The sequence below is a fragment of the Nomascus leucogenys genome, chromosome 6 (genome assembly GCF_006542625.1).
Source record: "Nomascus leucogenys isolate Asia chromosome 6, Asia_NLE_v1, whole genome shotgun sequence".
Taxonomy (NCBI): Eukaryota; Metazoa; Chordata; class Mammalia; order Primates; family Hylobatidae; genus Nomascus; species Nomascus leucogenys.
Window position 1 is genome coordinate 113,990,537 of NC_044386.1, and position 12,499 is coordinate 114,003,035.

The 12,499-nt window shown below is 39.4% G+C and overlaps 1 protein-coding gene across 1 annotated transcript in view; it reads right to left on the reverse strand.

The window, feature by feature from the left end:
- LOC115835582 overlaps positions 1 to 11,827 on the reverse strand; it is a 59,595-nt gene extending 47,768 nt beyond the window's left edge. Inside the window, exons 1-2 of the mRNA XM_030815134.1 lie at positions 11,786 to 11,827; positions 7,433 to 7,703 (exon numbers count right to left, since the gene is read on the reverse strand). Of these exons, the coding sequence (XP_030670994.1) occupies positions 7,433 to 7,703; positions 11,786 to 11,827 (313 nt within the window). The remainder of the gene's footprint in view (positions 1 to 7,432; positions 7,704 to 11,785) is intronic.
- Positions 11,828 to 12,499: the final 672 nt, after the last annotated feature.

Genomic DNA, 12,499 nt, shown 5'->3' on the forward strand with positions numbered 1-12,499 from the left:
GAGTCAATTATTAAGTAAACATGTGAGAGAACCTAAAAATTCCTTTCAGTGTTACTCTATGGGAAAAGTCACCCAAGTTTCAAAATGTGATTTATACTCATGTTGCATTAAGGAGGCAGTAGATGGGCTGAATTGGAGGACTCCTGGCCTTTAATTGCCTTATTCCGAGAGTGTCTTCCCATGATATCTTGAACTGTCTCTTTTTCTTTCCTTTTTTTTTTTAATTTCTACTTTTATTTTATTGTGGTAAGAACACGTAACATGAAATCTACCCTTTAACAGATGTTTAAGTGTACCATACAGTATTTTAACTATCGGTACAATGCTACACAGTAGATCACTAGAAATTACTCATCTTGCATAACTGAAATCTTATACCTATTGATTACCAACTCTCCATCTCTCCCTCCCCACAGACCCTGGCAGCCACCATTCTACTCTCAGCCTCGCCTCTATGAGTTTGCCTATTTTAAACATCTCAAATGGGTGGAAACATGCAGTATTTGTCCCTCGTGACTAGTTTATTTCACCTAATATAATGTCCTCAAGTATCATCCGTGTTGAGTGGAAAATACAAACTCGTTTTCTCTATTGTCTCACGACATGCTTCTGACACCACACATTGGAGTGGTTTTCCCCACACATCAAGCAAGCAATCAGTTCTACAGCAGACATCAGCCAGGCACCCTGCAAGTCAATTCTGACGTGATCTACCTGGAGACTGCCTCATATCCCACAGGTTGAGGGCTCCATCTCTTGAGACTGCCTCCACTTCAGATGCTAATCACAAGCCCCAGGTTGTTTCACCTGTGCTTCTGATTGGCCAGCTATAAATCGGGATTTATAGCCAGTGACCCCCTCCTTGGGTCTGATTAATTTACAAGAGTGGCTCACAGAACACAGGAAAACACTTACATTTACGGGTTTATTATTAAAGGATACCACGAAGGTTGCATATTTAAAAAAAAAAAGGCATAGGGCAAGATATGGGGGAGAGCTTCCACTCTCCTTCTAGGCACACCACCCTCCAGGAGCCTCCAGCTTGCCCAGGTTGCCAGAAGCTCTCCACACCCAGTCCTTTATGGTAATTTCATTACCTCATGACTGCTTATATCACTGGTCATTGGTGACCAACTTCACCTTCAGCCCCTCTCTTCTCCTAGGTGGTTGAAGGATGGGTTTAAAAGTCCCAACCTTCTAATCCTCTCTTCATCTTTGCGGTGATAAGTCCCATCCTGAAGCTATTAGGGACTGCCAGCCATTAGTCAAGCCTGAAGCATACAAAAACACACTTTTCTCTTTGGTGATTCCAAGAATTTTAGGAGTTGTATGCCAGGAAGTGGGGACCAAGACCAAATATATATTTCATAATATCACATATTGTCACATATTGTAGGATTTCCTTCTTTTCTTTAGGCTGAATAATATCCCATAGTAGGTATATACCACATTTTATGTATACATTTATCTGCTGGTGGACATTTCACTTGCTTCTACATCTCAGCTATTGTAAATAATGCTTCGATGACATGGAAGTATTAATACCCCTTTGTGATCTTGATTTTAATTCTTTTGGATAAATACCCAAAGTGAGATAGCTGAATCATATGGTAGTTCTATTTTTACATTCTCTAGAAACCTTCACACTGTTTTCCATAGTGGCTATACCACTTGGCATTCTTACCAACAGTGTTCAAGGGTTCCAGTTTCTCTACATCCCTCAACACCTGTCATTTGTTTTTTTGAAAATGGCTCCCCTAACAAGTATGAGGTACTATCTCATTATGGCTTTGACTGCATTTTTTATGATAAGTGATGCTAAGCATCTTGTTTTTCATATACCTGTTGGCCATTTGTATGTCTTCTTGGGAGAAATGTCTTTGCAAGTCCATGGCTCATTTAAACAATGGCTATCATTATTATCATTATTTTGCTATTTAGTTGTATAAGCTCTTTGTATACTCTTGGCATTAATCCTCTGTTGTATGAATAGTTTGCAAATATTTTCTCCCATTCTGTAGGTTGCCTTTTCACTCTGTTGACTGTTTCCTTTGCTGTGCAAAAGCTTTTGTTCGCCTTTGTCTACTTTTGCTTTTGTTGCTTGTGCTTTTGGTGTCATATCTATGAAATCATTTCCAAGACCAATGTCATGACATTTCCCCCCTTTATTTTCTTCTAGGAGTTTTACAGATTCAGGTCTTTAGCCCATTTTGAGTTAACTTCTGTGTATGGTATAAGATATAGGTACACTATCATTCTTTTGCATGTGTATGTCCACTTGTCCCAACACTATTTGTTGAAAGACAATATTTTCCCTATTGTGTGTTATTGAAACCCTTGCCGAGTTGACCACAAATACATGGATTTGTTTCTGCGCTCTCTATTCTATTCTATTGCTCTATATTTCTGTCTGGACTTCTTCAATTTTTAATTCCTGTTACACTACTCCATCATCAATTTCCTGGGAACCGTAAGAACTACTAAAACCTTTGCTTGTTTTGTTTGGTGATTAAATTTGTTATTGGGATAAAATTATATTTCAAACGATTTCTGTAAGAACAGTATCTCAAAATACAAATGTTGTTTTGTATTTTATTTACAATTCCCAGGCTATGAGCTTAATTTATGGTCATCTGCAAAAGGTAGAAAACAAGGTTTTGAGTTGAGTCTCAACTTGCCTGTCACTAAATTGTACAGAATAGATGGTAAGATGGGTTCCTTGTGAGACATAACTTTGCAAGCCCCCAGGCACGAAATTCACCCACCAGGACTTGGGAGTCACCCAAGTTGTATTTGTGCATCCCTTAAAAAGCAAGACTGGGCCGGGCACAGTGGCTCATGCCTGTAATCCCAGCACTTTGGGAGGCTGAGGCGGGCGAATCACCTGAGGTCAGGAGTTCGAGACCAGCCTGACCAACATGGAGAAACCCCATCTCTACTAAAAATACAAAATTAACCAGGTGTGGTGGTACATGCCTGTAATCCCAGCTACTCAGGAGGCTGAGGCAGGAGAATCACTTGAACCTGGGAGGCAGAGGTGTGGTGAGCCTAGATCACGCCATTGCACTCCAGCCTGGGCAACAAGAGTGAAACTTCGTCTCAAGGAAAAAAAAAACAAAAAAACAACAAAAAAAACCGGCAAGACTGCCCTTTCCCTAGGCTCATCAAAAAAGTAATTAAAGTAAGTGTATGTAGCCGGGTGTGGTGGCTCACGCCTGTAATCTCAACACTTTGGGAGGCTGAGGTTGGCGGATCACCTGAAGTCAAGAGTTAGAGACCAGCCTGGCCAACATGGTGAAACCCCATCTGTACTAAAAATACAAAAATTAGCCAGGCACAGTGATGCACACCTGTAGTCCCAGCTACTCGGGAGGCTGAGGTAGGAGAATTGCTTGAACCTGTGAGGCAGAGGCTGCAGTGAGCTGAGATTGCACCATTGCACTACGGCCTGGGTGACAGAGCAAGACAGTCTCTCAAAAAAAAAAAAGTATATGTATAAAACATGTGTATATAAGTGCATATACAGATATACCATATATAGTTTATATATGTATAAATACATATCTTATGTATGTACATTATAAATATCTGTAAATGCAAGGAGTCTCCTGATTTACCTTTTGAATCAAATCTAGAGTCACTACTATCTTAATTTTTGCATGAGTTATCTGCAAAGCAAATGAGAAGTAACTAACAATTTATTTAAATAGAAAGAAAATCCCCTCTGCTATTTATTATAAAACACTTCATTAATTTATCACCAGAGTTATCGTCTCAAACTCTCTAATGTCTTCTCTGGGCTACTTTTCAGTAGATTATTTCTTGTACATTTGCAAGATTTTACTGAGTCCCGGGCAATGTCCCAGATGATCAGGGCATTTGTGGTACCTGGTATTTGGCTTCTAGACCATGCTCTATAGACTAGATGGGGTGTGTCAAGGAAAGGATGTCTCCATTTGCCTTTGTCCTTAAGAAAGTGGGTAACTGCCTCTTTCCTTGCCTATTCCCTCCATGGAGAATTTACTGGCCCCAATTTTTAAAAAAAGCTCCTACCACACTCCCATTTTCTGTAAGCGCAATTAGTTGCAGGTACAAAATTTGGAGCAAAGAGGCCTCTCGTGGCCTGTTGTGCCTGCAGTTATCCAACTGTGGCTGCAGTTTTTCAGTGCACAACTGATTGCACCCACAAAAAGAAAGGCTAAACTTTGAAAATGGGTCCCTTTAAGACAGTTGGGGGATTGCATGCCTCCGGTTGGCAAATTGCAATCTTTTACGGAGGCACAGCCATCACTCTGGCTCGCACTGCCAGTCGGAAATCCAGGTTAGGCATCTCACATGAGGGAGAGACCTGGCTGGAGAGTAGGTGCACAGGCCTCTCTCCTCTCCGCCCGCCACTTGCCCCCCTTTCACCTTGAGCTACTCATGGACTATGCATTAGTATTCAGCATTCCTGACTCCATCTCCTGTTTAGTTCACCAGTCACTCTCCAAAAGGGTTTGCAGAGAGAAGCTCAGTCGGTCACACTGTCAATATAACACATTTAACCAACTCTAAATTTGCTTTAAAGAGACAGCTACCAAGATTGACTTTTGCAAAGTGACTCACTCCACCACGCGGCAAAGGCGTCCGTTTGCTCTCGACTGTTAAGTGTGTCACTGAGTACATAAGAAAGGGTTTTGAAGGAATTCCAGTGTGAACCCACTAATTCAATAATCCAATACCATAAATTCAAGTAATGGATATTAATACTATGTTCAAAACATGCTCACAACTTTTATATCTCTCTTTCTCAAACAGACAGAGCATGCGTCGTGAGAGGCTCCTGATAAAATAATAAAACCCAATTTTCATCTAGAAAAAAGAATCATTATAGGAGGATGGTAATTTACTTTATATGACCTTCAATTGATTATTCTGTGGCTGCTACACAAATATCACAGGAGCTATTGATCGTGAAACCTACCAAATAGATCTCTAATAGCTTTTACTGGGCAAAAATAATTATGCTTGCGCTGTGGTCAAACACACATAAACCAATGTGGAGGTATTAATGTATGGCATTATTACCCATCTGTCTGCTAGGTATGGAGAAGACCCGTCACGGGAACACTCTATGTCTAAGCTCCATGAAAGCTCAATATCCAAGCCAACAATTACAGCCAGTTACACAGAAAAATGGATTACTGTAACTAAAAGCTAGAGCCGGATAGTAGAGGCTGCAGTTTGCTTAAAAAAAAAAAAAGTAAAATAATAACAAGAGAAACCCTAATTGAGGGGGAGTCCTGCTGCGGTGACTACCAGGACCCAGAAACTGCGTTTCCCTGTGGCGTCGGCAGCAGAGTAACTTTTCAGAGTCAAGAGCTTTCTATCCAGCCTAGATCATGATCAATGATCAACACTCGTAAAAGGTCAGGGTGTCTAATCAAAAACCAGATCATCTATCTCTCAAGGTAAAGCATACAACATAATCCAGAAATGTGGCGCTGCTGGCCATGGAGAGTGAGAAAATCCAAGGGAAAGAGAAACTTCAGTTCCACTTTGGTGAACAGGAAGAATGTTCTGCTCATACAAAATGTGCAGCCAGCCTTCTGCGGGCGACCCTCAGCGGCTCAGGTGGGCCTGAAGGGGATGAACAAAGGCCAAGCTCTGAAGGGGGAACTTCTCCAACATGCTGGGCTTCCAGGTTCTGATAAAAACATTTTAGACTTCAAAATTTCACAGCCAGTCTATCACCTGCTCTCCAATCCCCGAAACTCAGCATTTTAAAAAATAATATGTAAATATAAATGCATCAACAGCAAATAACAAAAATCCCAAACTGCTATCGAGGTGTTAAAATGGGGAGTGATACATTTTAACAACCAGAATGAATACACTAAAATGCTAATAGAACTGAGTGGTGGATAAGAAAAAAAGAGAGAGATCTTGTTTCCCCAATGTGGGTTCTGTGCATATGCTTGAGTGGAGAGGGGAGACAACTGTGGGATGGTGGCATAACTGTATCCTGTGAAACAGAACAGAATACTATCCCATGAATCCCATTCATATATCTCATGAAATAGAATCAAGTAATATCTCATGTATCCCGTGAAACAGAACAGGATTGGAATGCACAGCTGGATGGCTGCACATGCCAAGGATTGGAAAGGTTTTCCCAAAATACCTCTGTCTAACCCCAAAGCCCTTCTGCCTCCACCGCACCCCAGACCAATCAAACCAGAGTATTAATTTTGGCATTTGTATTTCTTAAAACAAAAACAAAAGCCTGTGTGAATCTCACATGAAGACAGGTTTGAGAACCACTAACTTTAAAGGGAGAGACCCTTTTTAGGGACGGGAGGTCCTTAGAGATGAGGAACTGCCAGTTTCCCAAGGGCACTTCTCCTTCTTCTGCAGCAATACAGCTCGCCTGTTTATTTCTCTTCCTTTTTGGCATTAGCAGTTCCAGTTGTTAAAGGCAGGAAAACTGGAGTCATTGTCTCTCTCTTTTTCATGATTTATGACTCAGAAGCAAGACAGGGTCAGGAGGTTGGAGGGTAATGCTTGCGGCTGTGGTTGCTGTTATTTTTATTTTGTATTTTTCTTTAAGAAATATGCTTTTCTGAAAAATCTTGAAACCTTGAAGCCACCTGCAGGGCTGTTGTTTTCCGAGGCCTTGCACTTATATAATTGACATCTACATAGACACAGCCCTGGAACATATCGAGGGAGGCAGGCATTCTGCTTGTTCTCATTTGTTCTCAAATTACATGATAAAATATATGTTTTGGACCTTTTAAACCAAAGGGAATTATTGAGCCCACTTACAAAATCCATAACATGTTAGCAGGACTTATCTAGCTGCCTCCACAGAACAGCCAAGCAACTCTACACTCGCTTTAGTCCCCACAAAAACAAGCGGATTGCACTGCAAATAATTTGCCTATTTGGAAATGAAAACTTCTCTGTGGTTTGAGGTCTTATTTTTTCCTTAAGTTGTTACAATCTTTTCATGGTCCCTGAGGTCTAGGTTAGGTTTTTGTTTGGGGTAATTTTTGTATCCTATGGACACTATTTAATCTTTAGTATCGAGTCAATATTTCTCACTTAGGCCTTAGGGGAATACTGCCTGAAGTATGCAGGGGGCATGCGGAATTCAGACATGGCTTGGAAACTCCACCACGGGTTCACCCAAGAAACAGACCAGAGGCAACACATTCTATCACTAAAACGTGTTCTCAGTTAGACTTCCCTTCCAAAGGTAAGCATCTTAATTCTTCAACTTTTTAGGAGGCTAAACCCAGTGAGGGCCCTTATGTCCACAAATAGATGACACACCCATCCAAAGCACGCGTGTGCATTAGGGGACAGCGTGTCCTCCCACGTTCCAGCCGCCCCCCTGGCTGCCAGCCGCGGGCTCAGCGCACATACGGTCCCTGTCACCCGAGCGTACCTGTCCCGTTCTGGCCTTGGAGAACGCAGTGGCTCACAAGGGCACCGCTAGCACGCGAGGCGCGGCGAAGAGAGCGGAGGGAAGCGGCGGGCTGTCCCGCAGGTGCGGCCCCACCTGCCGCCGGATTGGCCGCGGCGGCGGCGGCGCTCGGCGGGAGGAGGGCGGATGATGGATGGCCTGTCTGCCGGCCCGGGTCCGAGCCGCGGGGGGCCGCCGAGGGAAAGGCGGGCGCGCGCGCGCCGCTCCGTGCCCAGCGCAGACAGTGAGATGCCTGCACAAAAGGACGGGGCTTGGAATGTTTGCATTTTGAAGATTAGTTTCTATTATATCTCTGTGGGAGAAAGGAAAACGCACTATGGGAAAGTGGAGGGCGAAGAACCCCCGAATAATTTCGGACTGATGTTTGACAAATCATTTCGCCAAAGAATAACCCGCGAGCCTCCCCTTCCCAAATTGCAAACAGTTCAGAAGTCTTATTTGTCATTTATGTGAATGATGTCCTATCAGTATCTGAGAAACAACAGGAAATCAGACCTGAACAGTTGCATCCCCTTATCTCGGGCAATATTAAACCCATTGAAAATGGGTTAAAAAGGAGGCGCGTGGACAATACACTTTAGATATTCTACACAGGCTAAAAATGTAAGAGAATTGGCTAGTAAACGCTAGTAAACTTTTTTTAAAAAAAAACAAAAAAATAGAAGGATGTGCCCAAGATATATATATAATATATAAATTGCACATTAAGATATGTGACATTTTCATAATTTATCTAGCTTTTACTTGTTTAAAAGTCATGATCAATTTGAATATGTTTTGTTTGTCCTTGCAAAAGGATGACAGCGCATTGTTTTAGGCAGTTGTATTTAAGAGGTGTCCTTTTTAACACTGGTTAGGTTGAGAGTGAGGGTCGAAGCAGGCAGACGGATAGCAGGAGAGAATAAGTAGTGAAATAGAAATGGGGCTGATAGAGAGCTACTGTGTCATCCGGGCTCTTCTTTGGCAACTGAAAGACAGACAGGTCCGTTCACTGCAAGCATTTCTCCTGCGCAAGCCGCATCGCTGAAGGTAAATCATCTCCTGTCGAGGAGTCAGTGAGTCCTGCCAGTGCTGATTCATTTACTTCTGAGAGCAACATAGTTTAGAAAAAAAACAGATTCTTTTTCCTATGAGGACAATGTTTTTCTGTTTAATTGTGCTTTAGAATTCCACCATCTTCCTCTGCCCTGTCCACTACCACCACGAAGGAAGTGAAAGCCATGTTTAAAATAGTAATAAATGAGATGGAAACATATCACCAAGGTATATTTTATATAACTGATTGAAAAGTGAGTGGGTGGAAAGAGAAAGCTTAAGTACAAGTGTTTCTCTTTCAAATACCATATGAACAGAACAGTAAGTTTAGAAAAAAGAAATGGGAAAAGGAAACTAATAATCCCATCAGGCTAACAGGGACAGCATATACAAAAAAAAAATGCCCATGTAATTTAAATGTAAGCATGCTTCTTACTAGAATTGTTTGTATGTATGCTTACATACTTAAAAAAGAGTACATTTGAATTGTGGGATTATGTAATGATTCACATAGCATTATGTCGAAGGGACTTTTTAATATTATTAGAGAATATCCACATTAACCAATTTTAAAAACTGCATAATCTTTCATTAATTGTATATATGGTTTGCTCAACTATTTTCCCAATGTTGGGTATTTAGGTTGCTTTTGGATTTCACTAGAGTAAATAACACAGTAAGGAACATCTTGAGGCAAAATTTCCATGTTTTAAATGATTAATTTCAAAGAAATTTATTCAAGTGGAATAAATGGGCCATACATTAAGAACATTTTGATATTTTTTTACAATCATTTTCAAGCTAACTTACAAAAAAAAGTATTGTGCCATTCCATCCTGCCAGTAGGAAAATCCTGTATTACATTCTTTTCAGCTTTATTGAAGAAAAATTGACAAATAAAAATTGTATATATTCAAGGTACACAATGTGATGTTTCGATATATGTATACATTGTGAAATATATCACATTTTAAAAGTATGCTCCATGTTATTGAGACTATTAGGAAAAGTATTTGGTAATGTAGCAGGTGGGAATTATTTTTTGATATTAATTTTCTTTAGTTATTAATGAAGTCCTTTTGTTTCTTTAAAAATTTCTTTCATCTCTTTTGAATTTTGGTTTCTGTTCAATCATTGAAATAGCTCTGAAGTTGATACATAAAAATAAAATATAGCATTTTTACAAATCACTCTTTCATGGTGTTAATTTTGAACTAGGGTGATAACCCTGGTTAAAATGGTTACCACAAAAAATTCTTCACAAATTGAGCAAAGGTGCAGTTTGAAATGATTTATAGAATTCATGTTTCCTACAAACCTCGGCTTTCCTTCCATGGTGGCACATAAAATGATATTATCCTCTGTGAAGTTACCCCGGAAACTTAAGGTACCTGATACCAAATCGTATTCTCTCATTAAGAAACAGAATCGTCGATCCTTGCACTAGCTTTCTTCCTAGTCTGAAGATGTATGCTGTTTTCTTAGGCCGTGATGTGGTCCTTTAAAAATGCCTTTTTGCGTTCTGGCACCTTCCACAAGTGCACCAGTGCCCAGTAAATAAAGTAGCAGCCCATGTCCCTTTTAGCAAAAGCTATATATCTGTTCAGACTTGTAATTTGCTCCGTTTATATCCTTTGCCCTTGAACTCTGGTTATTAACGCAATGTTTCTCCAAATGATGCCATATAACTCTGCTCCGAGCACATTCACGGTGACACCACGCAAACATTCTAAGGGCCAGGGTCGGCTGAGGAAGGGAAAAAATGACGGCTGAATTGTGGAAGTTGCAGTGCATTACTCAAAATGGAAGGGCTGTAAAACTATGACTGTTAATATTCAAATTGCGACAAGGCCAGAGCCAGACTTTGACTGCAAATATTCTGAGGTCTGCTTGGAAAGCAATTTAGCAAAGTAGCTTTGATTAAAAACGAAACAAGCAGAACACTTCTCCCAAGAAATGAACTAAAAACCTATCAAAGGATTTGAGGCAGGTGTCCTAATTATACATCTTAAGAAATTATTTGTAGTGGGTTTGGAAAGGAGGTTTGTTCGGTTATAAAATGTAGATTGCATGTGTAGGAGAAATATAGACCAAATTCCTTTGTGCAAATTATAATGAAATATGCCAATTTTTGCGTCACATATATTGTATAAGACAACTGGGCATTGACTGGGTTTAATACTGTTTTCATTTTTTAAGTAAAAATTTACTAATTAATATTGTGTAAAATTTTGGACAGGGAGTGGGACTAGTCTCCCTTTAGAATATCTGTGAAGGGAATGCACTGATTAACCAAATTAATAATTTAGGTAAGATCGCAGAGGCTCTGCACAACCTACTTTGCAACGGAAATTGTTCTTCTACATTTTAGAAAAGGGCATTTGCAAAAGAGCTTCTTTCCTTTGAAATGAAAAAGTCATACATTTAAAATAATGCGGCCAAGAAAGAGCTTGTGCACATTAGCCTATTTCAAAATGGTGTATTTATTTCAAAATAATGTTTTTTAAAAAGGTAATTCTCTCAAAGATCTTTATTTTCATAGACTCACATTGAAGTGACTTCAGGTCAAAAGTATTTTTTTATTTATTTTTTTGCATTTTACTTTGAAGCAAAATGTTCGTGGCCATGGGATTTAATCTATACACCTCCTTCCCCAGATCCTAGGCTATGCATAATGCAGTTCATGCAAAAATGTTGATGGGAAGTAGAAAATAATATACCATCAGATACCGAATTTCATGCTGAAATGTAAGCTACTGTGAAACTTCTGGGCACATGTCTGTATTCTTAGTACTCTGACTGTGTGCCTTTAAAGAGAAGTAAAGAAAAGAAACACTAATACCTATTTCAGTTGACTACACTGTTATTTTTTTCCCAGACACAACATGATTGGAGTACATTTGCATGTGCAAACACACTTATATGAGTATTGCCAATAGAAAATAAATAAGCCATAGGTGCCCTAGAACATCAAACACACTCTTCTTAAAGTGTTAGCTGTTCTCATGTGAGTATTATTTCCAGAGGAAAATGAATTCTAGGCTTCAAGTAGGTTGTATTAAGAATACTTTGGAAAACAGTCTTTTCGTGAATATAGAGCTATCTATTTTCTTCCTATTCTCTCTTTAATCAACTGCACCCAAATTAAAGGAGGTGTTTCACCTTTGATCAATGAGACTGGTCTAGTGACCTTAATTTGAGGACACTTTTTAGCCAATGAAATAAAAATGTAGATGAGAAATTTTTTAAATTCTAAGAACTCTAGGATCTCATACTTACTAGATAAGCAGACTTGACAGGCACCTTGATGACGTCACTCATCTCTGAATGCCCACAAGCTGAGCATCTGGTGAATTCCCAAAATCTACTTATTGAATTAAATGCATTAGTGGATGCAAGTGAATGTTTATTGTTGTACACTATTTTGTTGAAATATAACACAATGCTGGGTCGCACAATATTAAGTGATTTTAATTAAAGTAATTCTTGTGTTATGGTTTCTTATTCCCAAAACCACAAAATGTTTATTTTTATAAACTTCATTCATAAACTTATGACCCCACTGTGCTAGTAAAACAAAGTTTGGAGAACCTGGCTCCTACATTCTCTCCCATTGTCAAAGCTAAATAATTGCTGAAATGCACATAAGAATAAAACTGTGTATGGTGTTAGATGTCTATGTTCTACAATTGAGAAGGGAAGTTATATATTATTTAGTACAGAACATGTGTTTTGTTTGTGATAGAATAAGAGCATTGCTTATTAATAATTGTGAATGGTTTGAACTTTGATGACTGCAGATTAAACTGGATTTTCTATCTCAGTCTCCTAAATAAAGTACCTTTACATATGTTGAGGATTATATGTGGCATAATTATATCAATTATAGTTTCAAACATTTAGTTCCAAAATATAGCAAAACATTTTCTCTCCCTCACTCATTTCCCTTTTCCTTTTTTTTTTTTTTTTTTTTTTTTTTTGATAGAGTCTTGC